Genomic DNA, 25,967 nt, shown 5'->3' with positions numbered 1-25,967 from the left:
TGATGAAGAAAGAATCAGGAACAGAGACAGATAAGGAATTTTTATTTTGAATTCCAGTCATTGGGTATCAAGCTATATTTTGATTTGACTTTAAGGAATTTGTTAAATTGTTTGTATATTTTCTCTGTGTCTTCATCTTTCGTTACAGAGGTTACTGAATAAACTATATTCTTCATGATGCTTATTTTGCTTATTCTGATCATGAACACTATAAGGCAAGAAGACCAAATATTCTGTAACTTGTTTTGTGTTACTTTAGGCCACAAAACATATTGAACATTTTATCACCCTGTGTCTTCTTCATTTTGTTCCTTGAGGGGAAAAGTTCAGGGCAGTCTCACTTCTAGTTCAGACTGAAGTCTTCTTCAATCTATGTGACCATTCTAGGGCCTTTTGAATCTAGAGCTTCTGAATGTACAAAGAAGTACACTCTGAAATGATACTAACACTCTTAAAGTTCTTATATCAACATTTCCCAGACTAAGTAAGCCTCTTGAGTTTTGTTTTTTTTTTTTTAAGGTAAAACCCCATTAAGAACCTTGGTCCTTTGGGAGTGGATGGTAGCGTTAATGCAGTATTCATAGTGTCCACCATCACTATAAATATACCTGCGTGGTGTACAATCACAAAATATAACAGACTCTCCATATATAAGAAAGAAGCCAAACATTTATTTGGACACCAGAAAACCAAATCCCAACACCAGGAAACTGATTGCATCATAGCAACATAGAAGTTAATGTACCTCAACATAGCAGAGAATCACACCGTCTTTTAGCATTCCCACAAACCAACACTAGCTTAGCTGTCACAGCAGGTGACAAACACTGACTTTTACTCACATGCTTGTCTGTCTCCCTTGGAAGAGCTTTCCTCCCAACCGTCTAGCCTAGCTCTGACTCCCAGTCTGGGCTCTGCTTCACCTTTCAGCAAACTCTTCCCACCACAGGCTCCATGTAATTACATTCAGCCTATTAGGGGGCAGAGTTTATTTTCAAATCAGAGAAGGTCTTCAAAATCCCTTAGGCTTACTAAGGGACAAGGAAGATATTCCAATTCCCATTACCATTACATGTGCTTAGATTTAATTCAGTATTGAAAGAAGTTTTTACAGGCTGTTCACTTATATCTTTTGACCCCACTGAAGTTTTTAAAAACTTCATAAGCATTGTACCTAGGTCCACTTACTTGGGTTCCTTCCTAAATACTACCTTCCTAATGATTAGAGCTATCTAAAAGTAAGATGGGGTACCTGCTAGAACATGGTAACTTTCACCTCACTTTAAAAAAAGTCTTGATGCCCTTTATTAGTTATGTTGCAGAGACTAGATTCTTCTTCAGTTAAGGATTGGTCTAGATGGTCTCAGAGGTCCCTTCCTACACTAAGATCCTTTGATTATGGGATAGATGTCTTCTTTTACTTGAAAGGATTTTGAACCAGTTCTTTTTCATTTCCAAGAGTCAGGAATTGACTTAATAAAATAATTTGGGGTGGGGTGGTTTTTTTTTTTGGAAGTCCATAATAATATATATTTTACCTGTAGTTCCAAAGTTGTTTTAGACTTCTTTACTTCTCTTTTTCACAGTCCTTTAAGCATGAGGCATATTTTGGTATCCTCAATTTGCTATGTCATTGATTCTAAAACAGTTGGTTATTAACTGTTGCTTATTAACCTTTTGAACACAATGTGATCTCATACATGGAGATTATGTTTGGGATGACTTAAGCTCCCTTTTAGATTGGCCTTCAGTTTATAGTTATAGAGAAGTGACTGCTTTTCCTGGCTCATAAAAACAAAATGATAATTTCTGACTCTTATTTGGAAATTTGGTAAGACTCATGCTTTCAACTTCATTTATAGTTATGCTTTAATGAGATACTATTGGTTTTTTCCCATGTAATAGCATTATGTGTTTGTTAAATTTCAAGTCAAGAGAACATAAAAAACATTTCATGTATCTAGATCAGGGTTTAGATACTGTGGCAGAGAAAGATAGTGAAAATTACATAGAAACCAGGTCATTTAATCCATTTTCATTATTTTTTGTTTTTAAGGTTCTTTTTATTTAACCTTTAGGGAATAAATGATCCTGAGGTATTTTTGTACGAATAAATAATCTGGATAATATTCTGCCATGATGCTTGGAATTCCATTGAAAAAATTAATATTGAACTGATTGAATGCAATATGTTGCATGTATATTGGGGGGAGGAGGTGTTAAATTTGGAGGATTTACAAATGAGAGAATTGGAAAATTAGGAGAGTCCAGAGAAAAATAGTGAAAATGTGATAGTTAAGTGAAATTTGTGACCTAATATGTGACAAATTGTCTTAAAAATATGGAAAATTACCATTGGATTGTAAGTAAAGGAGAAGTAGAGTTAAATGAAAATTCAACAGTAAATGTAAGGATGAAGTTCTTATTTATATGTTGAAGTGACATAAAAGGAGGTTGTTCAAATTTTATTTGAGATTGAAGATTCACACAAGACTAGTTGTTTAAAAAAACCATTAATAGTTCAAATACTTTATTTTTCTAAATACATTAAGATTTACATGTGCCTCATTGAAAAGTCATTAATCAGATAATTTCAACTCAAAAATATTTAATATTTAATTTGTCTTACCTCATTTTTTCTTCTATTCTCTCAGTGCTGTGCCATTGATTTTGCTCTAATTCCTTACTTTGATATTATTTTTATTTGTGTTAATAATTTCTTTAACCTTCTTGACACAAACAGCAATGAGGAAGCTATCCAGTTATGGTTATTCCTTCACTTGATATATAGAGATAAAGGGGAAACCTCTGTCTTCTTCTTGACTCTGTTGTGCTATTAGCTCAGCCCACCTAGTTTCATACAGTTATGATTGCAGCTGCTTATGATTGAGTTCCTGTAGGATCAATAGAAATGGATAGGGATATACTCAGAGACAAAATGTAAAAGATATGAATAAGTAGACATTTTTTTTAATAAGTTTCTTCAGGGAATGGAAGCAACAACATTTAGTATTCTTATAAATGATCTGAATTGCCAGTCTTTCATTAATGAAAATTTTGTGTATCTTATTAATCTGTGTCAGTGACAGGAAGGGAACAGAGAAACTTCATTGTGTTAATGATAAAACATTTATTGAACCATAATCCAAACTATATTTATAGTCATCAGTTATGACTTAGGAAAAGGATCTAGAAATCATTGTGGATTATTCTCTGTAAAGATCAGCCTATTGACTAAAAAGCAACTTTAGCTTCACTTTCCTCATAAATTACTTTAGTAATAGTACTGCAAAGACAGCAATTATTATCATGTTCTCAACAAAACCATGATATCCTACATATTCTTCATTGTTTGATGCTCATGAATATTTTTTCCATAGCAATGGAAAGGTATCTTGGTGTAGTCTAAGTGGACTTGGAGCCAGATGATCTGAAATTGAATCCTAGTTATGTTACTATGTTACACTTTTCATACTATATTACTCTGGTAATGCTTCTTTCTGCATGTGTAAAATGGAGGCACTGGAGAAGGTGATCTTTAAGTTCCTTACAGCTCAAAATCTAATAGATTAATAAATGCTTGATAAAGCAGTTATTAAGTACTAAAGATTAAGTACTAAGCCCTGGGGCTGCAAATAGAAAAGTAAGACAATCCCTTTTCTCAAGGAGTTCACATTTCAATGGTCAAAGGAGAGGACAAACCACATGGGGATCTCAGCTGCACCTTAGATGGAAAGGTCCAGGGGGTCCTTATTGGTATAGGGCAAAGCAGATAATAATGTATCTGTTATTTCCATGGAAAAACTATATCAGTTTCTGCAACTGAATCTTTTGGCAGCAACAGGGATTTTAGTGAACTTTCTTTTCCAGGTCTTTAGTAGTTATGACTGCTGAGGAGAAAGGGACTGCAACACTTCCAGAGGCAGTTGATAGGGCATTAGTTAGTTATTCAGTAAATTCTTACAGAATTGATTTTAGTCAAAAATTGTATATAATTCTGACAGCTCTAATTTTGTAAACATATGAGAAACCTGGAAAAGGTCCATAAAGGGATAGCTCTGGTGATAAAGAGGATAAGTTCCTAATTTAGTTTATCTTAAGAAAAAAAATAATTCTTCATTTAAGGGAGCCTAATACTGACAGGTGATATGAACCTTATTTGTGTTATTCTTTGAATAATTTATAGATTAGAGATCCAGACTATTCAAGAATGTGCATTTCTTAAATTAGTTCTTAGAATGGGACTTTCCAGGTATTTTACAATGCATGTTATTATCTCAGTTATTGTTAGTTACAGAAAAAAGTACTCTGAATAATGTAACCAAGTTCTTTTCAGATGAAGATGTCCCTACTTCCCCCCATTAAACTTTTGTAGACTCATAGTTAATCATAACTTTAGAAATTCAAATGTATCTTTTTCCTTCCCCTCCCTCTCCCCCCACTCCAGGCTGCTCTTTATGGATGTGGTTGTTGGGCTGAAAATACTGGAGTTCAAAATCCTTACTCCACAGCTGTGAGTACCTCAGGTATTTGCTGTTTTCATGACCATTTTCCTTGTTATTCAACTTTGTCTATTTAAATGACTGAAAGAGATTCATTTTTGTATTAAGTATTGGGTAATGCAGAGAGACATATTGAGTCATGCATATTACAGGTAGCCTTGCCAGAGATTACTGATATTTGTGGCCTTTTAAAAGTCATTGAGTTTCACACAGGTTAAAACTTCCAAAATTACCTCACCCCCCCTTAGCAACCTTAATTTTGTTTCAAATGTGTTTAATGGAAAGTGGAACAGAATCTTAGTGACAGCTCCTTTTTGAGTAACTTAATTCAATTGATGGTGTCATATGTTAGATAGAAAATTATTTTAAAAGTGACAATCTGTTACAAAAGTGAGTAGCAGACTTCCTGAAGAAATTGAGTTCACTGTTTTAGTCCAGAATATCTAATTCCTTGAATGATAAAGACAACTATTACTGAAATTCCATTTTTCATAGATTATGAGAAATGCTTGAACAGAAATTTTAAAAAGCCCCAGAAAATGGCATGTAAAAATAATCAAATAAAAAGTTTAAACAGCAAGCAAAAAAGATAAAGTATAAAATAATAAAGTAAAAAATATAAATACTTTTGTCTGTGTTAATAATAAAGAAATCTTAACTATTATTGCTCTCCTCAGATTATGACATTCCAGAAAACTTCATTCAGGATTAAAGAGTAATTGATAAGCTTAGTTAAATTGATTAGTTTTACTGAAAATTCGACCAACTGAGCAGTCTTCAAGTGAAAATTTCTTTTAAGAATTTAATTGATTCTTCTGAAGATATTTTCTTTTTCTTTTCTTTTTTTTTTTTTGGCCTTTTGGAGGGCAATTGGGGTTAAGTAACTTGCCCAAGGTTACATGGCTAGTTTTTTTGTGTTAAGTGTCTGAGGCTGGAACCGAACTCAGGTCCTCCCAACTCCAGGGCCGGTGCTTTACTCACTGCACCACCTAGCCACCCCTGAAGATATTTTCTTGAGGCCATTTTAGGTGTGGAGTGTGGTGTGGTTGAGGGTGTATTAGACTAAGTAGGGGATAGGAGACCTCTAAATTTTATTTCTAATTCTACCATTGTGTGACTTTACTCAAATCATTAATTGCCCATATTTTTTAGTTTCCTTGTCCAAATCACTGAAGGCTAGTGTTTCTTTGCAATTTTAATGAGACTTTTAGGAGGACCACATGAAAAAATATGTTGTGATTAAAATTTAACAACAGAGCAAACTGATGTGATTCTCTGGACCAGATAAGATGTATTATCAGGGGCATGCTGCCTATAAATAAATAGGTCAGTGGTTTGCCTCCACTTATGCCAAAGTAGACAGAAAGTTTCCCTTATATAGGTTTTGGGGAGTACAGACCAAAGAACAATGTGGTAAGTAATATCATGGAATTGAGGGCAACATGCCTGGTTACAGAGCTGACTTGCAGTGAACAACATGATTGGTTGAAAGTTTGGTAATGGGGGCTAGTGATAAACCTGCCTTCCCCTTTCTTTCCTTATGAGACTAAGAAGTGCTCATTTGAATACAGCTGCAAAGTTTGGAAATAATGAACCAGTGCACATGAGACATCCTTGAAAGGTAGCTTGGTAGTATAAAGATACTAAGTCTGACTCTTGAATTCACACGTATCTCCCAAGGTCAGTTAAATTACTTGAGGCAAAAATAGATCAGTGATTTGAAGGGAAGCTGGATTTTTAAACTTAACCCATTACAGATGGGTTGAATTCTGAAATAAGTTCAGAGAACTTTAGCAATTGTAGGACAAAAGCAATTAATTGTAAATAGGATCAATAAGAAAATAATATGGAATCAATATTGATCATTTCTAATATACGGTAGAATGCTTTTATAGAAAATACATAGTTATATAAACTATATATAATAAAATTATATCTATATAAAATAGAATTATGTAAATTATATATAATCATGAACTAAGTTTTACTCTAATAAATTATTAGACATTGTAACATCGTTTTTAGAGACCTTGACTCTTAGTCAAGAAAAACTGAATGAAACCTGAAAAATAGTCCAGTCTCTAATACAAGAACCTTACTGGCTGTGTGACCTTGGTGAAGTTCACATAATCTTTTAAGGCACCAGGAAATCTAAATTGCAGAGCAGTTTGTGATCTACATTGGTAGAGCAAGTTTCCTTAATCAAGGAGACACATGCTCCTTAAAATTGTGTGTGTATATTAAAAATACACTGTTATTGTATATTTATAAATATCATAACACATAAAATTGTATATGTATATATAATGTGATGAAATTTTGTATGCATATACATACATCTCTTTGTATAGTCTTAGAAATGTTCTTAGTTTATTTGTTACGTGAAATTTATTTTGTTTTAATGATTTTTTTGCAATTTGGTAGGTGGGGGAAGGTATGCAGACCTGTATTTCATTTGTGTGGGAAACTAACATTGTAGTAATCCCCTCATCAGTGTGGATTGGCAACTCATTTTTAACTATAGTCTTAGAGAATTGCCTAGTGGTCTTGCAATGTTAAATGACTGACCCATGTTTTCATGTCCAGTATGACTCAGAGGCAAGATGTGAACCCAAAGTCTTTCTTACTCCAAAGCCTGACTTCTATCTACTATATCAAACAACTTTTATTTGAAGGCTTGATGATGATGATGATGATGATGATGATGATGATGATGATTCACCATTGCATAGTGTATTAAGGTTTATACAATGCTTTCCTCACAAAAAATATTGAAAGTTTATAATTGATGAAATTGAGGCAGATAACAGTTACATGATTTACTCAGAGTCATGTAGCTGGTAGGTGTCTGAGGTCAGATTTGAACTCAAGTTCCCTAAGCCATAGGATTGCAGGTTTAGAACTGGAAGAGATCTTAAAGGTCCTTGAATCCAAACTCCTTATTTTCTATCTGAGGAAATTGAGGCACAGATAGGTTTAGTGACTAGCCCAGGGTCATAGCTGATACCTGAGGCAGGATTTGAATTCTTATTCTTCTTTCCAAGTCCATTTCTTTTGCCACTATGTTATGCAGCTAATGGAAATTATTATCCCTATTTTATGGAAGAGAAAACTGACATGCACCAAGATTTGATCAGGTGCCAGTCAGTATTGAAATTGTTTTTTGATTTAAGGTCCAGCTGTTTTTCTCCTCTATCATGTAGCTTCTTAGCCAAATATGTAATAGGTACTTACTTAGTGTAATCTTAATTAATTAAATCAAATGACTGGAAGTTGGGATTTATGGATTTTATTCTTAGCTATAATATTGGCTGTCACTTTGAATAAAATACATAGGATGTTTATTAATATTTTACTTATTTGTCTTTTTGCAGACTAGAAGTACAGGAGTGCTGAAATTTTTTTTTTTATGACTACCATGATACCTACTGGTAGTATCAAAAAGAGAATTGTGACTGCCTAGGGTTACAATTTAATACTTGGCTCTCCTTTCATATTCTCTCCCATTGCTAATCTTAAACCAGAAAACTGTAATTCCAGACCCTTTTATGTACCAGGATATACTGCTAGTTTCAGGAATGTGACTTTTGTGGCCTTATATTGAATGGCTCAAATAATAGTCATTACTAATTAGAAAAACCACTGGCAAATGTAATAGATTAAAAAAAAATCTTAGACTTGTACTGGAAAAAAATCAACTTACAGGTAGGGTGAAGGAGGGAGGAACATCCTTTTGTTTATTTTCTTTTGAAAACATTCTGGTTGTCTCAGTGTACTTGAAGTCTTACTCTAAGTCCACAGTAAGATATGGTAAGTGAGAAAGCTTATACTTCGTTAGCTATGTTGAGAATGAGGAGGTAATAGTCCTTTTGCATGCAACCCTGTTTAGATAGCAGCTATTTGGATAGATTGCTGGGCTTGGAATTAGAAACCTGAGTTCAAATATGATCTCAGACAAGTGGAAGTCACTTAACTGTTACCTACTTCAATTTCCTCAATTGTAAAATGGGGATACTAACAGCATCTATCTTTGCAGAGTTATTGTGAGAATCAAATGAGATCATATTCATTAAACACTTAGAGTGTCTGGCATATAATAGGTGCTATGTAAATGCTAGTTATTATTATTATTAATCAAACCATATCTAGATCATTGATTTTAGTTCTGGATGTCATATTTCAGCAAGGACATGGATAAGCTAAAGAACATCCATCAACTAAAATGGTGAAGGTTTCAGGTTCTTGGCATGTTAAGATCTTTTAAAACAAATGTGAATATTTAGAATAGAATAAAGGTATCAATCTGATAGGTATCTGCAAGTATCTGAAGGGATGTGATGTGGAAGATAGATTAGATTTTTGAACTCAGTGCAGTGATGTAAGTTATAAAGACTGTATTTAGACTTGGTATCCAAACTCTATGGAGTGATTAGGACTATACAAAAGCGGAATGGATTGTCTTGGGAGTTAGTTGGATTCCTTCCACTTTCGATCTTTGAAAGTAGGACGAATAGTTGCTATATATGTTAAGGAACAGAACAGTTTGGAGGATGAGTATAGGGTTAAGATAATGAGTACCGTTTGGGATGTGTTATGTTGAGGTGCCTGTAGAATGGCCAGGTAGAGATGTTGCCTGCCAAATCACGTTTGGTTGAAAGAACTTAGAATTTTTAGGCTGGAGAAGACTTAGGGAGAAATAATTGCTGTCTTCAATTATTTGAAGGGCTGTCATGTGGAAGAGAGATTAGACTTGTTCTGTTTAGCCCTAGAAGGCAGAACTATAAGTAATGGGTGGATTTTATAAAGAGGCAAATTTATGCTTAATGTTGGGGAAAACTTCCTGATAATTCAAGCTTTCCAAAACTGGAGTGGGCTGTTTCCATTCCCATTCACTAAATCATAGAATTCATTGGAGGTTCTCAAGCAAAGGTGGGATAACCACTTTTCAGACATGTAGTAGAAGGTTGTTTTTTTTTTCTGGAATTTGATGGTCTAAGTACCTTTTAAAGGTTTCTTTCAGCTTTGAAATGCTCTATCCTTATCCCATTCATGCCCTGTATAAGCTTTAAAGCATTCTCAAATATCAGCATTCTAAATCTTGTGGTGATCTTTCCTTTTGTGTTTAAAATACTTCTGAATAAATGCTTATTGACTGACAGAATGTATAATCCAATGAAGTCATTAGTTGTATGGTAAAGAAGCTACTTCTTTGTGGCTTAGCATTTGAAGAAGTCAGGATCAGATATTACTTTAACATGATAATAAAACAAGCTTCAAATATACAATTCAAGTGGAACATCAGATAATAATCTTTTAAATTTCATTTTATGATCATTAGATACTTCTGTGTCCTATACAAACATCTGAAGTAATTATTTTCCCATTGGTTTAGGTGAGAAAATGGAACAGTAGGGAAACCAAACTGTCCATCTTTTTGCTTTTTCCTCCCACTTACATGTCTGATTCCAAAGAAAATGTTTTGCCTTTTGCTTTACAGAAGCTTCTTTTCCATGTAAAAGAAACAATTCCTGTAATGTTTCTAAACTAACAAGACATATAGAGTTTTCTGTTTAAGCAGCACCCACTTAGATTGAAATAATAAAAAAATGAGGTAGAACTTCCAGGGTCAGAAACTTTTGGATGATGCTTTGAAAAATCTTTCTGAGGATTATTACTCCCAAATATGAGACAAAAGGCCACATTTGTAAACATGTCATTTTAAAGGCTCTTCATTTTTTGGACTGTTCATATGGTCATTGGAAAATGTCCCTTGACAGATATAGCATGTACACTGACAGCTTCACAGAACTAAAATAATTGTTAACAGTAAGGCATGATTTCTGCCCAGATAGTATCACTCAGTATAATTGAAGGTCACTTCCTATCTAATGAACTATTAATACATTATTTACTACTTCCTAGTTAGTTGAAATTTACTGCATTTCAAAATAAAAACATGGAATATCCAAATTCAGAAATGTATGAAATCATTTCCTTAACATACCAATTCAACATGATGTTTTCTTTTGTTGTTAAAGATGGAAAATATATTTTTATGGGTCCCTTTTTGTACGGAAATTAAATTCAGATTTATAATTTTTGTATAAAAGAACTCTTTAAATTATTTTCATGATCAATCTGTTCATTCAGCAACTACTGCACTTACTGTGTGTCCTGAATGGTGGATGATAAAAAAAAGTCTAAGGTATGGTGTCTACCCTCAGATATCTTACAGTCTATGATCCTAATTAGTTTTATACTAACACATTCAGTCAGTTATAAAGTTTCCTGAGCAATACGGAACTCTTTTCAGTGTCGTTAAGCAAGATGTTCCATAATGCTAACTAACCTGTATCTCAGTCTCTTTGCCATTGTTGAACTGATAAATCTATAGTGGAAAGTGTACCTTTCCTCTCTCCTTTTATTGATGAGGAAAGACACTGGTCAAAATTGAAGTCAGGTGAAGCATTTGGAGGTCACTTCTCTTCTGATGGGTTGTCTGTTCTCCAGAGGCTTATGGAAAACTACCAACTCCTCAGCCTTTGGTGATGACTGTATTAATAGCAGCATATCCACACCCAAATATTCTTGAAAATTTGAGGTAAATGAAAAAAGTACATTACCCCTTTGCATGCGATTGGAGACTCCTGATGTAATGGGGTGAACATTTTGTGCAAAATTATGAGGCATCATGTGCATTTTTAAATTCATGTAACTTCTAATTTATTTTGAAGAAAAGGAAAATATTTTAACTGAACAACACATGGTAAAATAAAATACAGTAAAACCAGAAGCACAGGAAGAAGTTATAGATGAAAATGCTGACACTGTCATCTTGAGTGTAATTTTCTTTTTGGTTGTCCTCACTCAAAGGAATGCCTTTCCTTCCCTATTGGGAAGCTGTACCTGATGTCACTTGGATAGAGAAGTAAGTCAAGAAACTTGTCAGAGATTTCTTAAGCTTTCTTCATATGGCTTGCAGAAGCAGAGCTGGATTTTCATTTCTCCTTTCATTCAACAGGAGTCCCTTTCATGTTTGAAAATTGAAAACGCGTGTTTTTCAGTGTGGAGCAAGGATGTGTGTGCCCTCTGGCACACCTGTTTCTAATTTCCTGACTTGAAAGCATAGCCCATCAAAAGAAGCAGAAAAACAATTTCTTTCTGACACGCTGCTTAGAGGCCCTTACTTAACTGAAGGCCTTCCTTGCTTTGCCATCTTGGTTCTCTCAGGAGAAGGTTCTTGTTAGATGTAGGGTTTACTTGGTACATGGCTTCCTTTTATAGTGCAGTGCCAGTTTAAAAAAAAAAATTGTGGTTCTTATTCAAGAAATTTACTTGAAAAAAAGCTTATTCTTAAGATACTAAATGGTCTTTGTGATTTTTTTATATTGAATTTACTTGAGCAGTATACATTGGAAGGATATATGTAAACTGATCAGAAAGCTAAAGCATGGGATGCTGTTTTGTCCAGCAGGTTGAATGTTTAAATTTAGTGGCACTGTTTAACATAAATCAAATATTTCCAATGCATTACTTTAGATTTGTACGTACTTTTAAGTCTTGCCAGCTTAAATGACTTTAAGGCACAACATGTTGACTTTGAGTTTTATAAATTGATAATTTGTTGCTATGAAAGTTGTACATGGCATAACTCATCTCTTTCTGAGTATACATAGTATGTCAAATGTTGGCAAGCTGTTTGATACTTCTTTTCATGAATGCCAGAAATATGCATCTTTCATACCTATATATGTTCACTCTCTGTATATAGCCTTAGGCATTTTCTGATGTGTAAGGTACCTAGTTTTCTATAAAACAACTACTGTTAAAGCTTCTGTTTGAACATTTTGTATATATATATTATTAGACACAGTAGAATGTCCTTCTGAAAGGCTTTTTAAAGTTAAATATTATTACTTTGCCAGACATTCTGATGGCAGAGGTAAGACAAATTCTATAAAGAAAGTTGGGGAGCTCTCTTGCCACTTCTTTGCTGAATTACATTTCTCATTTCAGTATTCTGACCTTCATTGCTGGTTTCAGTAGAAACAGATCTTTCAAGGGACAAGTATACCATTGAATTTGTAAATGTTATTGATGGCTCCAAAGAAGCACCAAGAAATAACCACTTCAATATGTAGGATTGAGTGGGCTATGAGAACTCTGTTTTTTTTTGTATAGGTAAATTGGTAGCTACATTTCTAGAATTTGTGAGGAGTTGCCTTGATAACAGACCCATCTATGATTTCACATGAGTTTCTGCTATTACCTATAGAATCACATGTGGACAAACTAAATGCTATTAGCTTGAAAATGTGCTGTGCAGGGATCATCAAAAGGAATGCTGTCCAATATCAGCTTAAAAAGCAAAAGCACTTTTCCATTGCTGTTAATGATGATTTTGCAATTTCTATGAAATAAAGATATTCTAAAATAATTAGGAAAATTATATATGTATCAAAGTAAAAGGATAATTATTGTTACATTTTCAATAGCTTGTTCTTATTAAATGCATGCCACTATTAGTAAATCATAGAATATTTTAACATATAGCATAGGAAATATAAATGAAAGGGATTTTATTTTTAAATTTTCAGGGTTTGGTGTTCCATGTCATGGTGTATTTTCAGAAGAAATTTTCAGCATTAATTTCCCTTTGTGTTTGTTCCAAAATTAGAGAATAAAACTAAGTTTTAGCTTAATATATGGTCATGTAAATTGCTGTATAAATCTGTGCTTAAAACTACATTGCTTAGAGCTAAACCACATAGTATAATTTTTTAAATTAATTTATTTATTTACTTTTAGTTTACAACATTGAGTTCCACAAGCTTTTGAGTTACATATTTTCTCCCCTTCCTTCTCCTCCTCCTTTTCCCCCATGGCGGCATGCAATCTGATATAGGTTCTAAAAATACCTTCACATTAAACATTAGTCAAGTTGTAAAGTTGTAACCAGTGGAATGAACAGTGAGAAAGCAAGAACAAAATAAAACAAAAAGAGAGAGAGAGCAAGTAGTTTGCTTCAATCTGCATTCAGACTCTGTTATTCTTTCTCTGGATCTAGATAGCCTCTCATGAGAGAAGACTCTCATGAGTCTTTTGGAGTTGTCTTATAGCCTTGCATTGCTGAAAGGAGCCCAGTCTCTCAAAGTCAGTCATCATTAAACCACATATTATAGCCTTCAAGGGAAATTTCATGGTGATCTTTTATGTCTGTAACATTACAGGTATAAGAAGATAAGGATGATCTGAATATATTTTTAGCCATATTATCAATCACTTCTATCTCTTTAAATGAACAGGCAGTGACTTTCAGTATATGACCCTAAGGAATCTTCAGTGGCTCTGTATTACATATTGAATAACACACAAATTCCTTAGCTTGACATTCTAAATACTTTGCATTCTCTTTCCAGTTTACCTTTCCAGTTCTTTTTCACATTATGCTTGTTCACACACTCAGTTCCAGCCAAAATTGACTACTGATCTTGCTCTGCTGTGTTCTGTCCCTCTGTATACTTGTAATGAACTCCTTCCTCATCTTGCCTGCTATTATGTTTTTCTTTATTCAAAGTCCATAGGTCCAAGGACTTAGGAGTCACCTCCTCCAGAAAACCTTCCTCAATAAATGTGTTTTCTACCCTCTCAAATTATCTGGGAACATTTTTGCCTAGAATTCATCTTGTCTGCTATCACATTCAATCATGTATTTTATTTTTCTGTCCATTCTATAACCTTTGCCCCAGTTGATTATAAGCTTTTAAAGAGCAGAGGAAATGTCATTTCTCATCTTGTATCCTTAAACCTAATCCATTAACTTTGTTATTGTTGTTGTTCAGTCCTTCAGTTGTGTTAAACTCTCTGTTACCCCATGAACAACAGCATTCTACATCCTTCTATCCTCCACTATCTCTTGAAGTTTGTCTACTATCAATCCATCTCATCTTCTGCCATCCCTTTTTACTTTTGCCTTCAATTTTTCTCAACACCAAGGTCTTTTCCAATGAGTTCCATCTTCTCATTATGTGGTTAAAGTATTTAAACTTTAACTTCAGTATATGACCTTCCATCGAATAGCCTGCAGTCATCTTTGAGCCCAGGAATATAAAATCGACATTGTTTCCATTTTTCTCCCTCCATTTGCCAGGAAGTGTTGGGACTAATAGCCAAGATCTTAGTTGCCTTTTTTTTTTAAATGTTAAACTTCACCTATTACCTTAAAAGTTGCTTAATAACTTTTTTAATTGAACTGTGTTCCTTTAGTTGTTACGTAAAAGTTGGATGGAGATGAAGTCATTACCTAGTACTCATTTGCAAAAAACAGTTTTCTTTTCAACATGAACTATATTGTATGCCCATACTATAAAATTATTTAATATTGACAAGCCAATTAGCCTCATTCTGCAATCCTAAAATTGAGCTGTGTTTTCAGGAGCATATATCACTAATAACAATTTTGTAATATACATTTATTGAAGTTTTTTTTTTTTACAGTCAACACACAGGGTTAAAAACATTTTTTTTCTCTCTGTGTAGTCATTACCAAGTGGATATGTACTTTTTCTAGCAGTGGTGATAGATGCCTGGTGATCCATTCACACACTTTTACCTTGATCCCCTTGTGAACAGTGACATAAGGGCAGCTGGCTACATTTCAAATTAAAGTCTGTGGCCATGGAATAAAGCAAAGTTAATTGACCCATGCTTTGATAGAACTCATGAACTGTTATTTATTTGCATGTCTTCCAACCACCTAAGCTAACCAGCCTTTCCCCTAAACAAAAAACATTATTTATTTATTTTTAGTGTTTTTTTTTTTTAATGAGTTCTGAATTCTGTGCCTCCCACCCCTCCCCCTTCCACTGAGAAGGCAAGAAATGTGATATCAATTATACCGATGAAATCATGCAAAACATTTCCATATTAGCCATGTTGCAAAAAGGAAAAAGCAAAAAAAAATTTAAAAAGTATGCTTCATTCTGCATTCACATACCATCATTTCTTTCTCTGGAAGTAGCATTTTTCATCATGAGTCCTTCAAAATTTTCTTGGATCATTGTATTGTTGAGTATAGCTAAGTCACTCACAACTGGTCATTGTACAATATTGTTGTATTGTGTACAATGATCTCCTGACTCTGCTTAGTTCACTTTTCATCAGTTCATATAATTCTTCTCATTTTTTTCTGAAAGCATCCTGCTCATCATATAGTGTTCCATCACAACCAGATACCACAAGTTGTTCAGCCATTCCCCAACTGATGGACCTCTCCTCAGTTTCCATTTCTTTTCCCCCACAGAGAGATACTGTAAACATTTTTGTGCATATAGGTCCTTTTCCTTTGATCTCTTTGGAATACAGATCTAATATTGGTATTTCTGGATCAAAGGGTATGCACAATTTTATAGCCCTTTTGGGCATAATTCCAAATTGCTCTCCAGAATGGTTGAATCAGTTCACAACTCCACCGACCCTGCATTAGTGTCCCATTTTTTTCCACAACCCCTCCAGCATTTGTCTTTTTTCTTTTCTGTCATATTAGTCAGTTCCATAGATGTTGGAGTAGTACCTCAGAGTTGTTTTCATTTCTATTTCTCTCATCAATAGTGATTTAGAGCATTTTTTCATATGACTATAGATAGCTTTGATTTCTTTATCTGAAAACTGCCTATTCATATCCTTTGGCCATTTATCAACTGGGGGATGACTTATAAGTTTGACTCAGTTCTCTATTTTAGAAAAGAAGCCTTGGGGGCGGTATAGCGGCAAGCACCCCAAGCACGTCCTCAGGGTTTGCTGCTACCACAGGTTCTTGGATCTGCTTTGTTAAGGAAAGCAGCTCAAAATGGGTTAACAAGCTTACTTTAATCAGTCAGACATATATCGTTTACCTTGTTCAGGGGAAAAAGGTCAGCACCCCAAACTTCAAAATATACAGACAGAATTATCAAGACATTAACAGATCAAGTAGACAGCTTTCCAAACTGTCCAAACATTACATCCATACCCAGTCAACATCTGGGTTTCCACATCTGGGTTTTTCAAAGCCGGGGGATTCTCAACAACAGCTTCCCAGAATTCAGATCAAATCACAGAACACTTCTCAAAGTGAGTCCCAAAACAAAGCTACACATCAGGGCTTATATAGCCTTCTCCTGGCTCAGAGAATGTAACAACCTTATTGACTCACTGGCCAATCAAGAAGTATCTACTGAAAAACAAGCCTCCCTCCCCAGGCTTCAGGTGCATTTTAGCCTAGGGGCAGGGAAGATCTTCCAAATTTGCATTCCCATTACAGGCAGCCAGGTGGCACAGTGAGTAAGAGTGCCGGCCCCAGAGTTGGGAGACCTGGGATTGGTTCCAGGCTCAGATACTTAACATCCACACAAAATAACTGGCTGTGTAACCTTGAGCAAGTTACTTAACCCCAATTGCTTTAAAAAAAATGAGGCCTTTATCAGAGAAATTTGCTGTAAAAATTTCTCCCAGTTTCATGCTTTCCTCCTAATCTTGGCTGCATTGATTTTCTTTGTGCACAAACTTTTCAATTTAATTTAATTGAAATGATCCATTTTGCATCCTGTGATCCTTTCCATCTCTTTCTTGTTTGATAATAAATTCTTCTCTTATTCATAGATATGACAGGTAAAATTTTCCATCCTCCCTTAATTTGCTTATGACATCACCATTTACATATAAAATTATATACCTATTTTGACTTTTTCTTGGTATATGTTTATCTCTAGTTTCTCCCTCGCTGCTTTCCAATTTTCCTAGAATTTTTTATCAGTTAGGGAGTTCTTGTCCCAAAAGCTTGGATCTTGAAATTTATCAAACACTTGATTTCTGTGGTCATTTATTATTATGTGTTATGTACCTAATCTATTCCACTGATGCTCCACTCTGCCTCTTAGCCAGTAAAAAATTGTTTTCAGGTTACTGCTTTGTAATACAGTTTGAGATCCAATATTGCTAATCATCTCCCTTGACATTTTTTATTTTTTCATTGATTCCCTTTATGTTTTTTTTTTTTGCCTTTTGGAGGGCAATTGGGGTTAAGTAACTTGCCCAAGGTTACACAGCTAGTTTGTGTGTGTGTGTTAAGTGTCTGAGGCCAGAACTGAACGCAGGTCCTCCTGACTCTAGGACTGGCGCTTTACTCACTGTGCCACCTAGCCACCCCTATATTCTTGACCTTTTGTTAATTCACATTAATGTTATTTTTCCTAGCATTATAAATTTTTTTGTAGTTTGATTTATATGGCACTTTGTAAGTAAATTAACTTCGATAGAATTGTCATTTTTATATATTTAGTTTATCCTACCCCGAGAAATTAATATTTCTCCAGTTGTTTATATCTCTCTTTATTTGTGTGAAAAGTTTTGCAGTTGAGCTCATGCACTTCCTTGCATTTGTCTTGGCAGGAGACTGAAGTATTTTGTATTGTTTGCAGTTATTTTAAATGGAATTTCTTTTTTTATCTCATTCTGCTGAACTTTATTTTGGTGATATAAAAATGAATTATGTGGGTTTATTTTATATTCTGCAGCTATGCTAAAGTTGTTCATTGTTTCAATTAGTTTTTTGTTTGCTTCTCTCAAAATGCCATCTTATCATCTACAAAGAGTGATAGTGTTCTTTGTCATTGTCTATTGTAATTCCTTCAATTTCTTTTTCTTGTCTTAATGCTATACCTAATATTTCTAGTACAGTATTGAATAATATTGGTGATCATGGGCATCATTGCTTCAACCCAGATCGTACTGGGAAGGCATCTAGCTTATCCCCATTACAGATGCTGATCATTTTAAATGATACCACTTATAATTTTCAGGAAAGTTCCATTTATCACCATGATTTTTTTGTGTTTTTAATGGGAATGAATGTTGTATTTTGTCAGAAGCCTTTTCTGAATATATCAAGAAAATCGTGGGTTTTTTTTAACTGGTATTGTCAGTTATACTCATAATTTCCCTAATGTTAATTAGCCTTGCATTCCTAGTAAAAATCCCACCTGATCATAGTGTTGACCTTTGTAATATATTGCTGTGATTTTCTTGCTAGTATTTTATTTAATTTTTTTTGTATCAATATTCATTACGGAAATTGGTGTGTAGTTTTCTTTCTCTGCTTTTTCTCTTCCTGGCTTAGATATTAGCACTATATTTGTGTCATAAAATAAATTTAGTAGAACTTCGCCTATTTTTCCAAATAATTTATAAAGCATTGCAATTGTTCTTTAAATGTTTGGTAGATTTCAGTTGTAAATCCATCTGGATCTGGGGATTTTTCCTTAGGGATTTTATCGATGGCTTGTTCAATTTCTTTTTCAAATGTGTGGTTATTTAAGTATTCTGTTTCCTCTTCTGTTAATCTGAGCAATTTACATTTTTGTTACTCTTCATCCATTTCACTTAGATTGTCAGATTTGTTGGCATATAATTGGACAAAATAGCTCCTAATAATTGCTTTACTTTTGTCTTTATTACTGGTGTATTAAGCCATGTTTTTATAGTGCTAATTTAGTGTTTTCTTTTTTAAAAAATAGTCAATTTAACCAATGGTATATCTATTTTGTTGATTTTTTTCCTCATAAAAGCATCTCTTGGTTTCATTTATTAGTTTATTATTTTTTTTGTTTGTTTGTTTTTACTTTCAGTTTTCTTAATCTCTCCTTTGATTTCCAAGATTTCCAACTTGGTGTTTAATTGAAGATTTTTAATTTGTTCTTTTGCCAGTTTTTTTAAATTTTATATCCAATTCATTGATCTCCTCTTTCTCTGCTTCATTGGTGTAACCATTTAGAGGCATGAATGTTCTCCTAATCACTTTGTTTGCTGCATCCCACAAATTTTGGTGCATTGTACCATTCTCTTTGATGAAATAATTGCTTGTTGTTATGATTTGTTCTTTGACCTCCCTTGTTCTTTAGGATTAGATTATTAGTTTCCAATTAATTTTTAATCTGTGCATCCAAGGTCTTTTATTGAATGTTATTCTGTTGTATTGTGGTCTAAAAATGATACATTTAATATTTCTCCCTTTCTTTGTATTGTTTGTGATTTTCTTGTGTTCTAATGCACGGTCAGATTTTGTGTAGGTGCCGTGTACAGCTGAGAAAAAGGTACATTCATTTCTATTTCCATTCAATTTTTTTAAAGGCCTATCATATCTAACATTTCTAACATGCTACCATCTCCTTAACTTCTTTCTTATTTATTTTTTGGTTAGATTTATCTACTTCTGAGAGGGAAAAGTTAAGATGCCCCAATGGTATAATTTTATTCTCCATTTCCTCCTTTTGTTGTCTATTTCCTCATTTACCTTTTCTTTTAAGAATTTGGTTGCTATGTCACTTGTTGCATATGTGTTTAGAATCGATAGTGCTTCATTTTCTATGGTTCCTTTTGGCAAGATGTAGTTTCCCTCTATTTGTTTTAATTAGGTCTCTTTTTGCTTTTGTTTTATATGAGATCATGATTGCTCTTCTGTATTTTTTTTTACCTCAGCTGAGGCTTAAGAGATTTTGCTCCAGTCCCTTATTTTTACTGTGTGTGTGTGTGTGTGTGTGTGTTTCAAGTGCTTTTCTTCAAACAACACATTGTTGGATTCTTTTTTTATGGACAAGTTCAACCCATTCACATTCAGTTACATTTACTAACTGTATTTTTCCCTCCCTCCCGTTTTTCTCCCTGTTTATCCTTATCTGTGTCATTTTATCCTAGCCCTTCTGAAAAATATGTTTTGCTTTTGACCACTACCTCCTTTAAACTATCCTCCCTTCTATCAGCACCCCCTCCCCAATTAAGCTCTCCCCTTCTTCCCTATTTGATAAGAAATTTCTATACCCAGCTGAGTGTGTATTTTTTTTTCCTCTTTGAACCAATTCCAATGAGAGTTAGGTTCAAGTGTTGCCTGCCAGGTCCCTTCCTCCCCCACCACATTTTCCCCTCTACTATAAAAGCTCTTCCTTCTATGTCTCTTTTATGTGAGATAATTTTCCCCATTCTTTTTTTCCCTTGTCCCTTCTCTCAGCACAACCCTCTTCCTCACCCCATAATGTTTTTTTGAGATCTCATCATAGTCAACTTACTCTTAATCCCTCTGTCTATGTATATTCACTGTCACTTCCCTAACAATGCTAAAGTTCTTGCAAGTTACAAGTATCATGTTATCATGTAGAAATATAAGCAGTTTTCCTTGATGATTAAAAAAAATATGTCTATACTCTTTTTATTATGACTTTTAGGCAGTACAATAATTCTTAAATTACCTCTCCTCAAACCATTTTCCAGGTCAGTTTTTCAAATCAAATATTTCACATTTTCTTCTATTTTTTTTCACTCTTTTGCCTTTATTTCATTATTTTTTTATGTCTTTTAAAGTTATTAGCTTCCACTAATTTAGTTCTAATTTTTAAGAAGTTTTGTTTTTCTATAATGAGCATTTGTACCTCTTTTGCCATTTGGTTAATTCTGTTTTTTAAAGTATTATTTCCGTGTGTGTGTGTGTGTGTGCCTTCCTCTGCCTCTTTCACCAATTTATTAATTGATAATTTTCTTACAAAACTCTCATTTCTTTTCCCAATTTTTCCTCTACATCTCTTATTTTATTTTTAAAAACCTTTTTTAACTCTTAAGAATTCTTTTGGGTTTGTGTCCAATTCACTTTTTCCTCCTTTGAGGTTTTGGATGTGAGCAATTTTGATTTTGCTGTCTTCTTAATTGTGTCTTGATCTTCCCTGTCACCATATTAGCTTTTTAATGGTCAAGTTCTTTTCTGTTGTTGTTGTTTGTTCATTTTCTCAGGCTATTTCTTTTACTTTGTTTAAAAATTAGGTTCACTCCCAGGGTGAATGGGGAACTGTCTCCAACTTCAGATTTTTCTTGCTACTGTTTTCAGGCTAGATGAGGGGTTCTGTAAATTTTTCGTACTTCCAAGCTGCTATGGTTGAAGGAGCAGTGTGGTCATTGCTCTCTTGACCTATACTCTTGTCTTTACTTCTAAAGGGACCTTGCTCTCCTACCACTGCAAGTGCTAGCACTTGTCTTGGTGCTAAAGTGTAACCAGGTCCCCTGCGTTCCTGCAATTGCAAGTGCTAGTGATCCTTTCTGCCTGGGATCTGAGATCAGGTCTTCTGATCTCCTGTGGCCACAAGCACTAGTGCTCCTCTTTGCCCTGGAACTGCAAACCAGAACTGCATATGGGCAAAGCAACAAGGATCCGGACCCAATGCCAGCAAACGGTTCTCTGTAATTTCTTCCTGGCCAATTGTCTGACCCCTTTATCATCTCTGGGCTGAGAGCTCCTGAAGCTGTTGCTGCTGCTGCCGTTGCAGCTGCCTTTAAAGGCCTGCTACTGATGTTGCTGTGGCATAGTACTGCTCTTTGGACTGATCTCCATCCTGGTGTCACAAATTTCTACTCCCAACCTCCTATGTTTTCTTGGACTGGGAAAATGGTTCATCTCAACCTTTTGTTGGCTCTGCCTCTCCAGAATTTAATTGAGGCATTGATTTAAAGTTTTTTGGAGGGAAATATTAGAGAGAAATCAGATGAATTGCTGCCTTTCCTTTGGCATCTTAGCTTTGTCTTCTAATCAGCCTTAAGTATATTTTTCTTTATAGTTGTGAAACTATATAAAACTGCAAAGGGGAGGCAACTCTGAATTCTTGAAAGCCTTGCTATTTAAGCATAAACTGTAATAGAGTTTTAGAAAGCTGGAATCATTTCATATATATGCTTCATGATGAACTGTGTGCTTGTCATCTAAGGACAAGACTAAATATGAGGCAGTTAATAACTTTAAGGTTGACCTCTGTGCTATATATACACATATGTATATATATGCATATATATACATATGTGTGTATATACATATATAAGCTTACACTTATATACATACATGCAGTATATGAAGTATTCAGGAGGACTAGAATTTCTGGTATGAGGGCTTGCAGAACCCTTTTCAGGGTTGCTCATCCACCTTTGATATTCATATGTCATCCAACTCTCACCTATGACTCTAAGAAGCTATAGAATGTGCAACATATAAACCCCAGTAAAACCATGTCAAGACATCACCCCACGATGTCACTGGTTGTGTACATACATACATGCATACATGTTATATATAAATAGATTTACTGTAAATATGTAGCCAATGTATTAAATAAAAATACTTATATATTTGTATATACAAATGTATATACATATATATTTTACTATACCCACTTATTAATTTGCCTCTTAAGGTACTGATGTATTGCAAACTGTATTGCTAGAGGATAGGGTTCTCACATGGTTCCAATCCTAGATCATTGAAAAATAAGTGACTAAAGGTAAGGTACTTTTATATATGTCTTTTAAAAGGTAGTTCTGGTTCTTACCTGCCAAATTGGTAGTGAAAAGAATGCCACAGCCTTGAATCAGAAAAGACTTAGATTTGATCCAAGTTCCAGGATTTTCAACTTTTGTAGGGGAGGCATTAAGATCAAAGAGATTAAAGAGAGCGGGAAAGGTTTCTTATCAAAGTTGGGAACTGAGTACTGAAGGAAGTCAGGGAAATCAAGAAGTAGAAATGAGAAGAGAGAGCATTCCAGGCATGAAGGAGAGCCAGTGAAAATTCTTAGAACTGGGAGATGCAGTGTCTTGTGCAAGAAACACAGCTAGTGTTGGATCCCAGAGTATCTTGGGGAAATAAGTTGTAAAACGACTGGAAACATTAGTAGAGGGGCCATGCTATGAAAAGCTTTAAAAGCCACACAGCAGATTTTGTATTTGAACCTAGAGGCAATAGGGAGTCACTTAAGGTAGGGCCATCCTCTGGGATACTTCCAATTTATCCTATACATATCATGTTTGTACAGAGTTGTTTGCATGTTGTCTCCCCCATTACATTGTGAGATCTTTGAGATTGTTTTTGCCTTTCTCTGTATCTTTAATGATTAGTACAGTACATAGCATATAATAAGGGCTTAATAAATGCCTGTTTGAAAAGTCCTATTAGCTATTGCCACAGCCCACTGGAGAATTTTAAAAACTTGACTCCCCATTGATTTTTGTATTCCCTGGACCTGAACCCCAACTGACCAGAAGCTAACTGTCTCTCTAGAGATGGGAGATCTCAAGTATGAGAAACTGTGAAGGAATTCTTACCTAAAAACTATTCCAAACTCTTAGTATGATTGCAGACCTATTTGTTTTATGATGCTACTTGAGTGATTGACTGCTTATCAGCAACAGATACACTACACATTTAATACTTTATTTTAATTCATTCCTGCAATACTGAAAATTTCTCAACACTACGTGTAGATTGTTCTTTTGCTATATATTGCCTTTTTTTTTTATTCCCTTCCTCCCTTATCACCCACCCTTACTGGGAGGATAAGCAGTTCAGAATAGGTTGTACATGTGTGGCTAATGCAAAACAATAACATAGTAGATATATTGTAAAAGACTGACTATCATTTCCCTCCCTCCTATCCCACCTCCCACTTGTTCTATTCTCTACTTTGATCCTGTCCCTTTTCAAAAGTGGATGCTTCCAACTTCCCTCCCCATCAGCCTGCCCTCCCTTCTTCCATCATCCCCCCTCTCATCCCCTTCCCCCCTATTCTCCTGGAGGGTGAGATACCCTATTTAGTGTGTATTTCACTCCCTCTTCAAGCCAGAGTCAATGGGAATAAGGTTGACCCATTCCCTCCCTTTTGCCTTCCTATTCTTCCCCTCCATTGTAACCATTTTCCCTTGCCTCTTCTGTATGAGATAGTTTGCCCCAATCTGTCTCTCCCCATCTCCTCTCATTATATTCCTCTCACCTCTTAATGTCACCTTTTAAGTATCATCCCTTCCTGTTAAATTGGTCCTGTGCCCTCTATCTATGTATACCTGTAAACATATATACACACATTCACATATGTATTCATATGCCCATATACCTTCATATATAGACATAGATAGATAGATAGATAGACAGATAGATAGATAGATTTCCAATCCCTTCAACTACTGAGAAAAGTTTCATCAGTTACAATGATTGTTTTTCCATGTAGGAATGTTAATAGTTCAACTTTGATAAGTTCCTTATGATTTCTTTTCCCTGTTTACCTTGTCATGCTTCTCTTGCTTCTTGTATCTGAATGTCAAATTTTCTATTCAACTCTGGTTTTTTCAGCAAGAATGCTTGAAAGTCCTCTATTGCACTGAATGACCATATTTTCCCCTGAAACATGATACTGTTTTTTTTTTAATTTTTAGAATTTCTTTTTTTTTATTAATTTGTTGTTTCCTTTTAGTTTACAGAATTCAATTCCACAATTCCTTGAGTTTCACATTTTTCCCCCCTCCCTCCCCTCCCCCCCAAGGCAGCATATAGTCAAGTACAGCATCTGTAAATACTTTCACATTATACATTAGTCAGGTTATAAAGAAGGATTGTATCAGCTGGAATGAAAAATGGTAAAGAGGACGTAAAACCCAATAAGAGAAGGAAAAAGATCAGGTATTTTGCTTCCACCTGGATATAAACTCAGTTCTTTCTAGTTCTTTCTCTGGATGTACATATTTCTCTCCATCATAAGTCTTTTGGGATTGACTTATATCACTGCATTGCTGAGAAGAGTCCAGTCTATCAAAGTTGGTCATCACACATACGTTGTGTCTGTAACTGTGTACAAATTTCTCCTGGTTCTACTCTTCTCACTCAGCATCAGTTCTTTTAAGTCTCTCCAGGTAAATATGAAGACTGTCTGCTCCTCGTTTCTTATAGCACAATAGTATTCCATAACATGCATATACCACAACTTGTTCAGCCATTCCCCAATTGATGGGCACCCCCTTAATTTCCAATTCTTTGCTACCACAAAAAGAGCTGCTATAAACATTTTTGTACATATGGGTCTTTCTCTCATTTCTTTTTTTTATTCTTTAAATTATTAATTTGTTTGTTTCCTTTTAGTTTACAGGATTCAATTCCACAATTCCTTCAATTTCACATTTTGTCCCCGTCCCTCCCCTCCCCCCCCCATGGCATCTTATAATCAAGTATAGGATCTGTAAATACTTTCACATTATACAATGGTCAGGTTATAAGGATGGATTGTACCAGCTGGAATGAAAAACGGTAAAGAGGACATAAAATCAAATAAGAGAACAAAAAAGATCAGGTATTTTGCTTCCACCTGGATATAAATTTAGTTCTTTCAAGTTCTTTCTTTGAATGCACGTTTTTCTCTCCATCATGCGTCTTTTGGGATTGACTTATATCCCTGCATTGTTGAGAAGAGTCCAGTCTATCAGAGTTGGTCATCACACATACGTTATGTCTGTAATTGTGTACAAATTCCTCCTGGTTCTACTCTTCTCACTCAGCATCAGTTCTTTTAAGCCTCTCCAGGTAAATATGAAGACCACCTGCTCCCCGTTTCTTATAGCGCAATAATATTCCATAACATGCAT

The 25,967-nt window shown here is 34.7% G+C and overlaps 1 protein-coding gene across 4 annotated transcripts in view; it reads left to right on the top strand.

Moving 5' to 3' along the window:
* Positions 1 to 25,967, top strand: part of TASP1 (taspase 1) — a 326,885-nt gene that overhangs the window by 175,353 nt on the left and 125,565 nt on the right. For all 4 annotated transcript variants that reach the window (XM_069075434.1, XM_069075433.1, XM_069075435.1 and 1 more), the window contains one exon: positions 4,448 to 4,526. In XM_069075434.1, coding sequence (XP_068931535.1) covers positions 4,448 to 4,526 — 79 coding nt within the window. The remainder of the gene's footprint in view (positions 1 to 4,447; positions 4,527 to 25,967) is intronic.

Source organism: Petaurus breviceps, unplaced genomic scaffold (genome assembly GCF_028583685.1).
Source record: "Petaurus breviceps papuanus isolate PSGF00001 unplaced genomic scaffold, PetGlider_PUasm1.0 90919, whole genome shotgun sequence".
NCBI lineage: Eukaryota > Metazoa > Chordata > Mammalia > Diprotodontia > Petauridae > Petaurus > Petaurus breviceps.
Note: the sequence above shows the minus strand (reverse complement) of the source record. Positions and strands in the feature narration are given on the sequence as shown.